The sequence below is a fragment of the Rhinopithecus roxellana genome, chromosome 15 (assembly GCF_007565055.1).
Source record: "Rhinopithecus roxellana isolate Shanxi Qingling chromosome 15, ASM756505v1, whole genome shotgun sequence".
NCBI classification, from domain to species: domain Eukaryota; kingdom Metazoa; phylum Chordata; class Mammalia; order Primates; family Cercopithecidae; genus Rhinopithecus; species Rhinopithecus roxellana.
This window is the reverse complement of record NC_044563.1, coordinates 81451666-81465588: the sequence shown is the minus strand read 5'-3', so window position 1 is coordinate 81465588 and position 13923 is coordinate 81451666. Positions and strand designations below refer to the sequence as shown.

The following is a 13923-nucleotide window of genomic DNA, read 5'->3' as shown; positions in this document are numbered from 1 at the left end:
TTGCAAAGTATTCATCCAGCAAGGGATTCGTATCCAGAATATGCAAGAAACTCAAACAACTCAACAGCAAGAAAACAAATAATTCCTTTAAAAACTGGGCAAAGGATTTGCATAAATATTTCTCAAATGAAGACATACAAATGGCCAACAAGTATACAAAAAATAAAATGCTCAACATTACTAATCATCAGGGAAATAAAAATCAAAACCACAATGAGATATCATGTCATGCCAGTTAAAATGGCTACTATTAAAAAGACAAAAAGTAACAAATGCTGGTGAGGATATGGAGAAAGGGGAACTCTTCTACACTACTGGTGGGAATATAAATGAGTACAGTCATTATGAGAAACACTACAGAGGTTTCACACACACACACACACACCAAAAAAAAAAAAAAAAAACACTAAAAATAGAACTACCACATGATCCAGCAAGGCCACTACTGAGTATTTATCCAAAGGAAAGGAAATTAGTATATCCAAAGAATATTTCTACACTTCTATGTTTATTGCAGCACTATTCACAATAGCCAAGATATGGTATCGACCTAAGTATACATCAGTGGATGAATGGATAAAGAAAATGTGATATATATACACAAGGGAATACTATTCAGCCTTAAAAAGAAATGAAATCCTATCATTTGCAACAACATGGTCAGAACTGGAAGTCAATATGTTAAATGAAATAAGCCAGGCACAGAAAGACAAATATCTGTTTGTCACTCATATGTGGGAGCTTCAAAAGTTGATCTCATGGAAGTACAGAGTAGACTGATAGTTACCAAACGGTGGGTAAGAAGCTGGGATGGACAGAGGTTGGTTAATGGCTACAAACATGCATTTAGATAAAAGGAATAAGTTCTAGTGTTTGATAGCACAGTAGGGTGACTATAGTTAACAACAATTTATTATATATTTCAAAATAGCCAGAAGAGAAGATTTGAAATGCTCCCAACACAAAGAAAAGACACATATCCAAGGTGATAGGTATCCTAGATTCCCTGATCTGAGCACTACATATTTAATGCATGTATCAAAATATCATATATACTCCATAAATATGTAAATGTATCAATATATTTTACAAAGAAATTCATATAAAAAGTAACTATTAGAGTGACAAAAATGTTCTAAAATTAGATTATGGTGATATTTGCAATTCTCTGCAAATTTACCAATCAATTACCATTGATTTTTACACTTAAAGCAAGTAAATTGTATTACATATAAATTATCTTTGTAATAAAGCTGTTACAGTCAATTGTTACAAAATCTATTACAATAAATGTAAACTGTCTAACATATCCAGAAAGTAGTTTTGTTTTTAATAAAGACAATTATTGTGGTTGGTCTACAGTCTTTTCTTCTCATTCATTTATTCATTCAAGAAATTTTGTTGTGTAATCACTATGTTTTCAGGAAACATACTAGGTGGTAAGCATATAGTGTGAGTAAAGGGAAACCTGTTGAGTCTATAGGCTATGATGTTAATTTCCTTTTTATTTTTCTAGATGCCCTGTTCATTAACCTGTGGTTATTGTCATTATATTCTTTCATTTGCAGAATTCCACATGCTTCCCAAATTGAAGTTCAAAGTAAACAGCACAGAATCCCCACTTTGAGAATAAAGCATCTTGTAGTTAATGTAGTCAATGCCACACGGACTTGGGGTACCTACCACTATATTTCTGTGTGACTTAAGGCAAGTTATTTGATTGTCTGTAAAATGAAGCTTATAATATCTACCTCATAGGTTGCCCTGAGAATTAGATGAATTAATAAATGCAAAATGCTGGCCTCGTAGGCAGCCAACAAATATTAGTTTCCATTCCCTTCCTTAAAAAATGATGCAGACAATATTATACCTGAAGCTCTGAGACTGTTGTCTATAAAGAGGTTACTCACCCTTCTTCGATGATGAAATATCGGAGCTTATCATTGCTGTCTCGGGAGGGTGTGGCATAGCATTTGTTGAGCGTTAGGATTAAATGTGTGGAGTCAGCTCCAACCACAAAAACCCCTACATACAGCACATCTCGAGTCGTCAACACTACTTCACCCTGGCGGTAAGGATGTTTGTAGGAGGCATTTTTGTAGAGAGCCATCTTGGTGGTGAAGCTGCCTTCTTGGGTTGGAACTGTTAGGTTAATTACACTGAAACGGAAACAATTATGAGACAGGAACCCAAAACAATGTTACCTATTCAATTATCTACCATTTTTCAAGCTGAGAATGCAGAGGGAAAGCAAAGCATGCAGTAGCAAAGTCTAAGGCTGTGCTGTCCAATATAGTACCTGCTAGCCACATGGGGCAATTTACATTTAAATGAAATAAAATTAAATAAAATTAAAAATTCAATTCGCAGCCCCCTGAGCCACATTTCAAGTGCTGAGCAGCCACACGTAACCACCACATTAAACAGTACAGATGGAACATTTCCATCATCACAGAGAGTTCTGTTGAACAATGCTGAAAGGATTGAGGCTCAAGAAACGTGAATTATGTTTTTCCTAGGGCATCAAAGACAAATGCTAGCACTTTTGATTATGCTAACCTTAACTGTCAAGGAAAAGAAAAATCAATGTGCACAGCCCAGGAGGCACCTTACCTTAGCATAGGCTTCACAACAGAATCCAAGGAGATCTTGATATCCAGCTCATAAGCACATGAAAATTCCACATTGATCGTGCGGTCCCTGGTGATGATGTTGCCAGTGTTGTTGGCACTTTCGATCCAGATTGTGTTTTTATATATGATATGAGTGCCATTGGACTGCAGAGCAAGGGGAAGTCAGAAATCATTACATCTGGGAGTATGTAGCTTGCATGTCAAATCCATATCCCTGAAAGTGGAGAAATGGCTTCCTTCCATACATAACTTAGAGGCCAGTATAAAGCAGCATGGAGCTAGCCTTAGCATTTACTTGAGGCAAAAAAGTATTACAATAGATATCAGCAGCACCCTTTAGTCTGCCAACCTTGAATATCCATGGAAGGTGATTTCATCCACTACTGAATTCTAACCACTACCAGACCCCACTTATCTGTGGGACCCCAAGCTAGGAATAGCATGAACTATTGCCATTGCTGAGTAATAGAAATCTTCTTTTTCAATGTTTAATTCAAAATCTCTTCTCCACCAAATCCATCACCAGACATCCCTACAAGGACCAACATGAACAAGCACAAATTTCACCTCCTTACTCCTTTCAACCTCTGGTAAAAGTATTAAGAAATAGAGCCATGAATAGAAAACACACAGCAAGATGGAAAAAGAAGAGAAACAAGATGCTTTGCTAACCTATACATTGGACAATCTGACATTAAAAGTTGGGACCTCATTATATTTTTGAAGTCAGCTTTTTTGTTTTGTTTTGTTTTGTTTTTAGTGACAGGGTCTCACTGTCACCCAGGCTGGAGTGCAGTGGTGCAATCATAGCTCACTGCAGCCTTGAACTCCTGGGCTCAAGATCCTCCCATGTCAGCCTTCCAAGCAGACACAACTACAGGCACTGTCACCACAGCCAGCTAATTTTTAGATTTTTTTTTTTTTTAATAGAGACAGGGTCTTGTGATATTGCCTGGGCTCATCTTGAATTCCTGGCCTCTAGCAGTCCTTCTGCTTTGGCCTCCCAAGGTGCTGGTGAGAGGTGACAATGTGCTAGCAGCCCTCACTCTCGGTGCCTCCTTGGCCTCGCCATCCACTCTGGCGGCACTTGAGGAGCCCTTCAGCCCGCCACTGCACTGTGGGAGCCCCTCTCTGGGCTGGCGGAGGCCGGAGCCGGCTCCCTCCGCTTGTGGGGAGGTGTGGAGAGGCGCAGGCAGGAACCGGGGCTACGTGCTGCGCTCACAGGCCAGCGCCAGCCCAGGGTAGTGAGGGGCTTAGCACCCTGGTCAGCAGCTGTGGAGGTTGTGCCAGGTTCCCCAGCACTGCTGGCCCACATGCACCACACTCAAATTCTCCCAAGGCCTCAAGCTGCCTCCCTGAGGAGCAGGGCTGGGGACCTGCAGCCTGCCATGTCCAAGCCCCACCCTCCACGGTGGGCTCCCTTGGGGCCCAAACCTCCCCAGTGGGAACCACCCCCTGCTCCATAGCACCTGGTCCCACCCACCACCCAAGGGCTGAGGAGTGCAGGTTCTGCTTGGAACTGGCGGGCAGCTCCGCCTGCAGCACTAGGTGAAGCCAACTGGGCTCCTAAGTCTGGTAGGAACTTGGAAAACCTTTATGTCTACTTAAGGGATTGTAAATGCACCAATCAGCACTCTGTGTCTAGCTCAGGGTTTGTAAATACACCAGTCAGCACTCTGTATCTAGCTAACCTAGTGGGGACTTGGAGAACTTTTATGTCTAGCTAAAGGATCATAAACACACCAATCAGCACTCTGTCTAGCTCAAGGTGTGTAAATACACCAATCAGTACTCTGTATCTAGCTAACCCAGTGGGGACTTGAAGAACTTTTCTGTCTAGCACTCTGTGTCTAGCTCAGGGATTGTAAATGCACTAATCAGCACCCTGTCAAAACGGACCAATCAGCCCTCTGTAAAATGGACCAATCAACAGGATGTGGGTGGGGCCAGATAAGGGAAGAAAAGCAGGCTGTGGGAGCCAGCCAGTGGCAACCCGCTCGGGTCCCTTTCCACAGTGTGGAAGCTTTATTTTTTCGCTCTTTACAATAAATCTTGCTGCTACTCACTCTTTGGGTCCACGCTGCCTTTAAGAGCAGTAACACTCACCGTGAAGGTCTGCAACTTCAGTCCTGAAGCCAGCGAGACCACGAACCCACCAGAAGGAAGAAGCTCCAGACACATCTGAATGTCTGAAGGAACAAACTCCAGACACACCATCTTTAAGAACTGTAACACTCACCGCAAGGGTCCGCGGCTTCATTCTTGAAGTTAGCGAGACCAAGAACCCACCAATTCCGGACACACGGGGATTACAGGCATGAGCCATAGCACTAGGCCTGAAGCCACCTGTTAAATGAGGTTTGGGACTCCCTTACCCCCTGAAATAGCTAAGCCTAGATGTATTTGCCTCAAAGAACAATAGAAGCATAAAAGACACAATTCTGTCCATATACAAGACAAAGAACCACAGTAGGCATCCCAAACCAAGGAAAAAACACATCACTCTTTCAACTCCGTCAACCACTTAGCATGAAATGACGACTGCTCTTGCTGTCTTTCATTTTACACAAGCCTATTGCTGTTTTCCAAGGAGCATATTTCTAAGCAGATCATCCTGAAGTTGGTTTTCGGGACAATAAATGTGCAAACACTCGAAGCTGTCGCTGCCTCTGCCAGGTGCTCTTTCCTGCTGCTTTTCTCACCTGCACAATGTTTCCACAATTCCCTTTGGTGTTGTTGATCTGAAAGGAGATAAAATCTTCCCCCTCGATGCTGGTACACTGTCTGTCATTGATCCTCACGCCCTCCCTCTCAAAACCGAGCTGGAAGAGTTTGCACTTAGATATGGACACTTCCATCTGGGATGCTTTGCAGGTCACCTCTGCATCGATAATGTCATGTGAGTCTGTGGGAACAGTTATTACGAAAGGCAAATCAGTGGAGTCAGTCTTGCTGCAGGAGTGGGAGCAAAGCATCCCATTACCATTCTCCTTTAGAAGAGGCAAATGATCTCCACTCAAAAACTGCAGCATGTCTAATTAGGCTTTGATCAGACCAAGCTAGCATATGAATTCATTCAAAGCAGTAACTTGGGCATTAGCAGAGCCTTTTTAAAAAGATAAAAATGCTAATAAAGTGTCTTCTGTCTTTTCTTTACAAACCCATGTCTTCCCCCACCTTGCTGGTGGGAGCTACTTTTCTGTAAGCTACATACTGAACATACCAAATCTGGCACATTGTGGCCTGGCTGAAGAGCATACCTCCAAGGGACAGCAGCACTGGCCAGGCCACATCCAAAGCCCCTGCTGATTCGGCTCGGCAGAACCCTAGCGATTCCCAGGTGAGCACTAGGAGCTTGTTTTTTGACATGGCAATGCACCAATTGACATTTTCTCTTGAGCATGTAAATACTGGCTAATAAGCACTATAGAAACAGAGAAAAACATTTTTATCTGTTTACGTGAAGCCCTTGTCCCCTCCTAAGGAGCGTTTGGTCAACCAGATTTTCATTCTCGAATGCTGTTAAATGTAGCAGCTGCCTCTGCGTTACTTGGTTCAGGAAGGGGAGCAGAGATGGAAGGCAAAGCAGCTCCGCTTCAAGCTGCCATCCAGGCAGGCTCGGCAGTGGACAAGGCCATTTCCACACCAAGGGAGCTACAGTTAGGAACAAGTCCTGGAGTCCTAGTTATTTATGGCTTGCTTCAGACATTTCAGTCGTACATATCTTCGGGACCAAAAAGCTTTGGGCCAAATAAATCTGGCTTTAAATAACATTCATCCTAATTATTTCATATTGACATCAAAATACCCTATTTCCTTGTGCATCTAAAAGATCATTTTGGACCTTTCATCTGGCCTCAGATGAAAATGGCTGGTTCCATTCATGTACAAATTTGTGTGTTACAACGTATTGAGGAAAAGGATGTAGCCATACTTTGAAGCAGCCAGATTGCTTCCTTGTTCTGCTTAAATGCTCCTGAAAGCTTTACTGTTTGGGAAAGCTTCACAAAGTGGGATGCATCAAGGTCCTTCCCCCAGAGCAGCATCTCCCATGGGGCCCTTCTGGGTGGGGAGGTGGCCCGTGTCACTCACTATTTCCATAGGGGGGCGGCTCGATGCAGCCACACAGCTCCCTGCCATTGCCCAGCTCGCAGGTTCGGTTGGGACAGTCCGCCCCGACACAGGGATCTTCAACCACTCCTGCTAAAAAGAAAAACACACAGAAACATGCACAACTTGATTTTTCACACCTACAGGCGGTAGCATTTGGTTCCAGACTTGCCACTTTAATCACATTGGAAATGGTCAGATGGCAGCTGCAGGTTAACAGACAGGGCAACCTTCCAGAAAACAATGTCAATAGCTAGCAAATAGGTGCCTGCTATGGGCCTGGATTAGCTTCTTTGACCCTCGCAAATACTCCTCAAGGCTAAGTATTATAAGCTGTGTTTCACAGCTGAAACTTGCCCAAAGTCAAAAGCGAAGGTAAGTGGTGAAGACTGAATGCACAGATGCTCTTAACCCCAGTAATCTTACCACGATTAAGGCACCTACTACACTATAGCACAATGATTTGCACTGATATTTATATAAAGAGTAGCATCTAAATCATTTATCTCTACATTCCAGCATTCAACCACCTCATGGTTGGTGCACAATAAATATGTGTCAATAATGAACATATTAGGGCCAGTAAGATCCCAGAGAGGTCTCCCACCCCAGGGCTTCTTACTCCTTTCTGATTCTTGGTTCACTTTCCCCCGTGATCTGCTACTTGATTTTGTAAAAATAGACAAAGGAAAAACCTCCACACAGGTCACCAGCATTGACTTAGATTCATGGTGCTGTTTTGCCAAAAGGGTAAAACTGTAAGTAAAATAAAGATGTTGTGTGGAGTTTCATCATCATGTTACTGTGAACAGTATTTCTGTCACAGATGAGATCACCTGCAAGATAGTCAACGCCTCAGTTTGAGAACCACTAATTAGGAGCATTTTCTTTTAGAAGTTCATTTCTTTATTTAAAGAATCGCTCTGCCTGTCAAGACAGCATATTCCTCCTGTTCATCACGGTATATGATGGACAGTGCTAAAGAAACAACTGTTCAATCCCAGCATTAGCCAAGTTGGCTTCAAGAATTTTTTAAAAAAGAGTTTTTAAAGGATGCAAAATTTCATTTAGACAAGAAGAATAAATTCAAGCGATCTACTGTACATCAAAGTGGCTATAGTTAGTACCAATACACTGTACACTTGAAAATTACCAACAGAGTAGAGTTTCATGTTCTCACCACAGACACACATACCCCCACACACAGGGAAAAAAAGAGTTTAAAAACAAAACAAAAATCCCAAGCTGCCCACAGCTCCATACACCTCTTCTGACTCAGCTGCCACGCCCCTCTGGTAGGTAACTAATTACATTAGGTAGGAGTGCATGGATGGCTCAGCATAAGCCTGTCTTAATTTCTGGAAAGACAACTGAAAGAATTCCATCAGCATAAGTTAAATATATTTATTTTCAAAAGACTGCTTTTTATAAAGATCCTTTCACTGGCCCAGTATATCCAGTACCTAGCACAGTGCTAAGCACATGGCAGCCACCAAGCAAATGTTATGATTGACCAACTCTGCATGAGAATGACAAACAGAATAACAGAAACATGGTGCAGAGGTTACAGTCCACAAGAAGGAAACGTTTATTTACAAATGTGGTGGTCCATCTGCCAACTGGCAGATAAAACATGCCCTTAGACAGACTGGAAGCTTTGAGTATTTTTTGAATGATATATGTATTTTTAAAAATTCCTGACAATTTGAAAAGTTCAAAACAGTTAATTTTTAAGTCATTGAAAGTATTCTTATGAACACAGCAGAGTAAAATATTAATAACAAATATTTTTGTTAGTTTCCAACAGAGACTAGTAATTTGCTTGTTAACAGTTTCTGAAATCACTGAAATGTATTTTAATTAACTGTATTGTTTTTAGGCTCTGAATTAAGTGTATTCCTACACTTGATCCGGTTTGGTCTGCAAATTTACCAACGTGTATGTATCGTCTTGGAGTCAGCCTGTTTTCACAGTGGTACCTATATACACACTGGGTTGGTGTGGGTCAGAGCACAAAACACACATTCTATTAGCCACACTAGTGGGAGTGACCACTTATGTATATGGACACACATGTATGTCTATGGCACGTTTACATGTGTGTGTATACATCTATAATCGCTCCCCTATTTGATTAACACAGTAGGAAAATGAACAAATTGAATAATAGAATACATATCAAAATAATTTTCTTACTACAGAAAAAAACCCACAAGATTCTGTTTATTTTTTTTTACCAGCTGATCTAATATAGGTGATCTCCACAGTCAATCCACCTGCAGCTTCCTTTCAGCCCAGGTGGACATAACCAGCTCAGTTCCACCTCTGCCTTCCACCTGCTCTTGCCTTCGCTTTCTGATAGAGGATGGCCTCAAGCTAAAGAAGCCAAGGTGGAGATGAGTTTGGGAACTAAAATCCATCGGGAATCCCACACTATGTCCCTCTACCTCATAAGCCACTAAAGCAGGGCTCTTCCAACCCAGAGAGCCTCATCTTCCCACGTTTGTTTTCCAAATTCCATAGCTAAACAGAAACCATAGGTGGGTTAGGCTCCATGAGAGGGGCCCGTCACTGAATCTCGGCTGCAGCTCACAGCTCTCTACTATCCAATCCTGGAAGCAGATCTATGAGTAAATCTGGAGAGGACCAGTCATCCCTAGAAAAAGCAATGCTACCAGCAAAGCTGTTCTTTTCACTGAAAATGGAATCCACAGAAATAAAATCATTCTCTTACAGCAATTCTCCTTCTCAATCCATTCGGTGCTGAGGATCCCGAAGGAGCGGCAGGCCTCCCCGTAAGCGGCCAGGGAGCCGCACAGCTGGAACTTGTTGTGGTTGTAGCAGCCGTCCAGGTAGCAGGACTCGTAGAATGGGAGGGGATTGAGAAGCCCATAGCAGGGCTGGAAGAAGCCCTTCATGTCGGTGAGCTTCAGGCAGTAGCCATCACCCTGCATCTTCTGGATGTGCACATTGTCACACATGGCTGCATACTGTGAGAACTGCAGCTCGTTGCAGCTGGGGGCAAGAGGTCTAGTCAGACTGAGTGAAGCAAAAACGGCCATCTGAGATCTTCAATGGAAGGTAAATAGCATCTGCACCTGTTTTGCTACCCCTGAAGCTAGTGCACTGTGCCAATTCCAACACGAATTAGCTTTGTGACCTTCGGCAAGTCAGATACCTACTGGTCTCTATTCTATCCATCTAAGAAAGTGAAACGGTAATTCCTGTTGTTTATGCCACTGAAATACAGTGAGGGTAAAATGGAATGATGGATTAGTGGCCAAAGTGCCACACGAAAGGCAGATATTGATATAGTAACCACGAACGCTTTGGCATAATTGATTGATATGATTGATACAATTGATATAATAAGCATTAACAGGTATGGATATAATAATGATAATAGTAATGATACTTGGCAGAATTAAAGATTTGAAAGGAAGCCTTCTAAGCCAGTTCCACTTTAGCCATTAGGGACCAAAAGCAAAACATTACAAGAAAGTCGGTGTCCAGCTGATAACAGTTTATTTTAAAAGGAAGAGGAGGGGAGGGGAGGGGACCGGGGAGGAGGAGGAGCAGGGGGTATGGGGAAGGGGACGGGAGGGGAGGGAAGGGAAGGGAGAAGGAAGGGAAGGAGGGAGGGAAGGAGGGAGGGAGGAGGAGGGAGGGAGGCAGGCCGGCCAAATTCAAACAGAATCATAATTCCTCAGGAGGAGCTGAACCTTGCCTATCTTTGGAAACACTACAGTGGCTTAAAGTAGTGTTCTAAATATAATGTCCAAAGTTCTCTCTTTTCTATCTGTGGGTCAATGCATAGCATTCTAGAATAAGCACCAAATTAGGAATCCTGGAATCTCGTCCTGGCTTTGCCATATATGGGGCCTCCTCATGTAAGTCATTCTCTGTCTTAGTCTCTGTTTTACCTAGGAAAGGAAGAGACTGGACAAGATATTGCCCAAGGATTTTCACAGCTCTGAGTCCCATAATTCACAGGATAGTCTAATACATGATACATTGTTCACTGTGCACTTGGGGCAGGGTCAAAGAGGCTTAAAGTGTGATTTCCAGGACTAAGGATTTAGCTGATATTTAGCATGTAAAGCAATCTGATTGAGCCATTGTACAAGCAGAACTAACAAGAAAGAGAAGCATATCTACAGATCCAGAAAGGTATCCACATACTCAGCAGCCCTGAGGGGCCCTAAGTTTAAAACCTTTGGAATAACTTCTTTTCTTTTCTTTTTTTTTTTTTTTGAGACAGAGTCTCGCTCTGTCACCCAGGCTGGAGCGCAGTGGCCAGATCTCAGCTCACGGCAAGCTCTGCCTCCCGGGTTCACGCCATTCTCCTGCCTCCCGAGTAGCTGGGACTATAGGCGCCCGCCACCACACCTGGCTAGTTTTTTGTATTTTTTTTTTAGTAGAGACGGGGTTTCACCGTATTAGCCAGGATGGTCTCGATCTCCTGACCTCGTGATCCGCCCGTCCGGCCTCCCAAAGCGCTGGGATTACAGGCGTGAGCCACTGTGCCCAGCCTTGGAATAACTTCTTTAGCTCACCCTCTCTTTGCTGGCCGGGGGTGGGCCTGATAATAACCTTGTAACTTCTGTTTTTAAAAAAGGCTTTCCTGATTCCCACCAACTTCTACCTACACAACCATAGTCAAGCCTTCTTGTAAGAGGCAAGGACACACAATTAGACCCAGCACTAAGGGAGTCAAAGATAGCTCTTCTTCTGAGTCAACTCTTAATTCCACACCCAGCAGGGGTGCCTAGGTCCCGGGTGGGCAGCTGGTCAAGGCTTCAGAGTTCTCATCCTGGGCGTACTCTTCTGTTTAGCCAAGGGCTGGATGACCTGAAAATTAGAGTTATATCATCTAAGCCCAACTCCTTCCTCTGCAGTTCACAAAATTAGTGGGGTCTCTTATGTGCCTAGTTTTAGCATCAAAACTCCAAAGAGCTTTGGTTCATCTCTGTAGGAGAGCAGGGACAGTGCTAAGGAAAGTGCATTCCTCATTCACACCACCCATGGACGTGAGAGAACTTGGGCCACCAAGTTTAGCGGCTTGAACTCCTATACCCTCACCTCTTCTGCATGCCATTGGTTTTCCAGCTCTGGGCCAGCACCACGCTGCTTACCACCGGCTTCCCTCGCAAGGTCACATAATCATCTGTTAGGTCCCCGTTGAAGTTGCCACAGAGACCACACACTTTGTTCTGCAGCCTCTCACTGATGCTGATTTTAATGACGTTGAAACCATTGTAGTATATCTGGATGTCTGGGCTGGTGTCAATCACCAGAAACCCCTCACTGCTGTAGATTTTGGTTGCCAAACCAGTTATAAATGGAACATTCACTTGTGTGCCATTCACCTATAGGAGGAGGAAAACAGAAAATAATTACGCTTAGAGCAGGGGTTGGCAAACTTGTTCAGGAAAGGGCCAGGGAAAATATTTTGGGCATCGCAGGCCCTGTGATCTCTGTCTCAACGACTCCACTCTGTCCCTGCAGCATGACAGCAACCATAGACAATACACAACTAAATGAGTGTGGCTGTGTTATAGCAAAGCTTTATTTACACAAACAGGCAGCACGCAGATCTGCCGGCCCCTGCCCTAGAGTTTAAAGACATTCACTCATCTTATACTGTAGTTGCCCCAAAGGAAGCAAACTACGAAGCAGAAGTAGGGGAGAGGAGGTGAGAGATAAGGAAACCTTAGAAAAGTGTAACCCACAATGAATGGCTGGATTCGTGTCTAAAACTTTCCACAGCATAAGCCAATTACTGAAAATGAAATCCCAATCCTGTGCCAACGAGAGTCGAACACAGTTAAAAATGGATCTGGGCATCATTGCCATGTTTATCGTTTTCTTGCTTATAATGTTCAAACTGGAGGTCCCCCCAGAGGACCTATAGGCACATTATTTTCTGCATTTGTCATTTTCCTGCTTTCTAACATTTTCTTTCCTTAGCCCTTGGGACAGAATATAACACGCTTTTCCTGTACTTACAAAATAAAAATTTTCTCCCCAGGCTATTAGTAGCTTTTGTACCTTAAAATAAAAAAATAAAAAACAGACACTTTTTAAAAAAATGAGTCTCTACTGTTTTGACTAGCTTGGGTATTTTGTTCAGCCACAATGTCAGTTTTTCTCTCTCGGGTGGTCATTTTCATTTTCTAGCTCCTGGATTCTGGACCAACGCTGTCGTGTTGATGTGGGCCAATTTGTAAAAGGAATGAGAATGTCAAAAACAGTGGCATCTTTCATTGAAGTTAAAACCGGTATTAAATTTCAGATTCTTCATTTTAAGCTCACAAAATACTGCTGGTCTTTGGCCTGATGCTTGATACTACACTATTTGATGACTCTTCAATTAAAGATACACTCAAGGCCTGATTATCTGAGCAGGTGGAAAACAGATACACGCAATAACACTCAATTCCAAAAAGTAGTAATGTGGCTGTCTCTGGGTCCCTCCCTCCCTGTGCTCACAGTGCTGGGGCCTGGCTCCATATCCTTCCCGGCGACTGGTGGCAGCAGCCTGCTCTAGCTGAGAGGCTGGGTCACTGTCAACAGTGCATCTGAGCAGGTGATCTTCTTAAAAGGAAGGGGTGGGAGGAATTCAAGTAGGGAGCCATATTTGTTGTGGGGGTGGGTGGGGGGTTGGGTGGGGGGTTTACATTTATTTACACACAGGTGTAAGATAAACAAGAAACCAGGCAATGGGCCTAAGGAGGAGCCAACCTAAGAGAAATCCACGAAGTGTAGCCACCCATTTCCTGCCCCTCAGCGGGTCATCACGGGGCCCTTGGACAAAGGAGGTGGGCGTCAGGTTTTTACTCAGATTGGTGTTTTGTAGGCAAATGCTTGCTTTGTCTTAGCTTATAGAAAGGATGGCAAAGATGAAGGGTGGGTCTGACTATAAGAGGGCAGAGCCAAAAATAATCTTAAGGGCTGTTAAAAACAAATGGGATGCATTTTGGAAAGTAATCAGAGTAAAAACTGATTTATCTAACAATTTATCACCTGAAGCTCTGTTAGCACCCATGCCATTGCCTGGCTCTGAGACCCCGCAAGTCTCCTGCCTTTGGAATCATCAGCCAAGAATCAAATGGTGTCCATTCTTAGGCTTAAAGCATCTTCATACTTTGATTCTTTAAAACCTGGTCACTGTGTGTGG

At 43.3% G+C, this 13923-nt stretch overlaps 1 protein-coding gene across 1 annotated transcript in view; it reads right to left on the bottom strand.

The window, feature by feature from the left end:
- TECTA (tectorin alpha) overlaps positions 1 to 13923 on the bottom strand; it is an 85044-nt gene that overhangs the window by 13811 nt on the left and 57310 nt on the right. The window contains exons 14-19 of the mRNA XM_030918338.1: positions 11826 to 12112; positions 9478 to 9758; positions 6726 to 6836; positions 5336 to 5538; positions 2614 to 2777; positions 1911 to 2159 (exon numbers count right to left, since the gene is read on the bottom strand). Of these exons, the coding sequence (XP_030774198.1) occupies positions 1911 to 2159; positions 2614 to 2777; positions 5336 to 5538; positions 6726 to 6836; positions 9478 to 9758; positions 11826 to 12112 (1295 nt within the window). The remainder of the gene's footprint in view (positions 1 to 1910; positions 2160 to 2613; positions 2778 to 5335; positions 5539 to 6725; positions 6837 to 9477; positions 9759 to 11825; positions 12113 to 13923) is intronic.